Genomic DNA, 2,370 nt, shown 5'->3' on the forward strand with positions numbered 1-2,370 from the left:
TCCTCTTCAGTGTTAGGTGAGACCCTGTTCAGTCTAATGGTAATACAAGTTTGAAGCATCATATTTTCCATTAATAATTAACAAATCAAAGGATGAAAGGACGTAACCGAAAGTATATTTTGACAGTAAAGAATAACCTGACAAGCAGAGACGATACTGCTGTGCATGAGACCTTTAATAAAACTATTTATTTTTGGATCTCTACAGAACAGTAAACATATTTGGAGGAATTTCTACATAAAGGTGAAGCAACTATAAGCTGGTGAGTCCTGCTGTTGAAAGATTCAGTAACAAATGGCTGAGAAAATCACTTTTGTTGAAAACTTCCTGAGCTGCCATGTGTGTTCAGAGACTTTCAGAGATCCTGTGTCTCTGAGCTGCAACCACAACTTCTGTTCAAGCTGCCTGCAGAAATTCTGGGAACAAGCTGGAAACAAAAACTGTCCCATTTGTAAAAGAAAATCATCCAAAGACTTTCTACCAATAAATTTTGGATTAAAGGAACTGGCTGATTCTTTTGCTGGAAGACAGAAATCTAGATCATCTGAAACAGAAAAAGAAGTAAAGACATTGACTGTGTGTACTAAACATCCAGAAGAGTCTCAATGGTTCTGTGAGGACGAGCACAGAGCTGTGTGTCCTGTCTGTGAGTTTTCTCTCCACCAGCATCACAAAGTGGTTCCTATAGAACAAGCAGTCAGTGGCCTGAAGGAGCAGCTGAAATGTGACTTAAAGTATCTGCAGGACAAGAGGAACACATACAAACAAGTGGAGGAAACATACAATGATGTGATTCAACACTCCAAGAAGCAGCTGTTGTCCACAGAGAAGCAGATCAGAGCAGAGTTCAACAAGCTGCAGCAGTTCCTGAAAGAGGAAGAGGAGTCCAGACTGGCAGCTCTGAGGGAGGAAGAGGAGCAGAAGAGGAAGACTATCAGCAGAGAGATGAAGAAGATTCAGGATCACATCTCCTCTCTGTCAGACAGTATCTGTGCTGTTGAAGAAGACCTGCAGAAAGACAACGTGCCATTCCTCAGCAGTTATAAAGCCACTCAGAGCAGAAGCAGAACCCAGTGCTCACTGTCAGATCCACAGCTGGTCTCAGGAGCCCTGATAGATGTGGCCAAACACCTGGGCAACCTGTCCTTCAGAGTCTGGGAGAAGATGAAGGAGAAGGTCCACTTCAGTCCCGTCATTCTGGACCCAAACACTGCAAGTCCATGTCTCTATCTGTCTGATGATCTGACCAGTGTGAGACGTGGAGACACAAAGCAGCTTCCTGATAATCCAGAGAGAAACACAAAGTACACCCATGTTTTTGGCTCTGAGGGCTTCAGCTCAGGGAAACACAGCTGGGAGGTGGAGGTGGGAGATCTTCCTGGCTGGCTGGTGGGTTTGGTTAAAGAGTCTGTTGACAGGAAGGGAGAGTGTCCATCTTCACCAGAATATGGAATCTGGTGTTTATGGCACGGTGATGGAAAATACACTAATGGTGTTTGTGAGACTGTCACAGTGAAGAAGAGTCTCCAGAGGATCAGAGTCCAGCTGGACTATGACAGGGGGGAGGTGTCCTTCTACAACCCTGAGGACATGACTCACATCTACACTCATAGAGACACTTTTACTGAGAAACTCTTCCCTTATTTCACTGTTGGTTCAGCTGGAGAAGCAAAAACCTCTGATATCAAAATCTGTCAAACTCTTGTTTCTCTGAGATTTTCAGAAAAATGAATCAGATGTTCAAACTTTTACCATCATAAATTGTTGTTCATCAATAGTTTTCAGACTTTTACATGTCAAACTTTTTAAATCATTGATACAAATCAGCAGTCTGATTTAATCTTTATACTAAAACAGATTCAAGGCTTCTTAAATGATTATCTTCATGTAAATATTTTCTAATCTTGCTTTACTTATATTAGATCTCTGTCCAACAAGTCACTGTTAGTTAATGACTTCATCATTTCTCACAAATGAGATTTTCTTTTTCTTTCACAAACATGGTTAACAGAAGGCACAAGTTCTACTTTTCTTAATAAAACAGCAGCCAAAATGTTAGTTTTATGAATAAATGCTGAAATGGGAGGAGAGGAGGTGGAGAAGCTGCCTCATTTAAAGATGCATTTCCATGGAAAGAGATTTCATTTTGGAATTTTATTTCTTTTCAATATCTTAGTTTTATTTTAAGGGGTGCCTCTATAATTGCCTGTCTGACTATTTTTGTATTTTGTTGAATTTATTGATCACTCAGAAAGATCAAACAAGCCTCTGTTCAGATCAGAAGAGGTAAATATTTCTGAGAGAACAAGTGCAGAGTTTATCCAGGACATAGCTGTGTTACCAACGAGTGCAGAGTCAGTTTACGGACTC

General features: G+C 40.7%; 1 protein-coding gene across 1 annotated transcript; it reads left to right on the forward strand.

Moving 5' to 3' along the window:
* Window positions 1–248: 248 nt before the first annotated feature.
* LOC121648822 (nuclear factor 7, brain-like) lies at window positions 249–1,847 on the forward strand. The gene has a single exon (XM_041999247.1). It carries the CDS (start codon window positions 295–297, stop codon window positions 1,729–1,731), a length of 1,437 nt encoding a protein of 478 aa, XP_041855181.1. The 5' UTR covers window positions 249–294; the 3' UTR covers window positions 1,732–1,847.
* The last annotated feature ends 523 nt before the right edge of the window (window positions 1,848–2,370 follow it).

This window comes from Melanotaenia boesemani, chromosome 11, assembly GCF_017639745.1.
Source record: "Melanotaenia boesemani isolate fMelBoe1 chromosome 11, fMelBoe1.pri, whole genome shotgun sequence".
Classification (NCBI taxonomy): Eukaryota; Metazoa; Chordata; class Actinopteri; order Atheriniformes; family Melanotaeniidae; genus Melanotaenia; species Melanotaenia boesemani.

Excerpts from the sequence above, each read along its gene's own strand:
- LOC121648822 (XM_041999247.1), top strand. The coding sequence starts at position 295 with ATGGCTGAGAAAATCACTTTTGTTGAAAACTTCCTGAGCTGCCATGTG.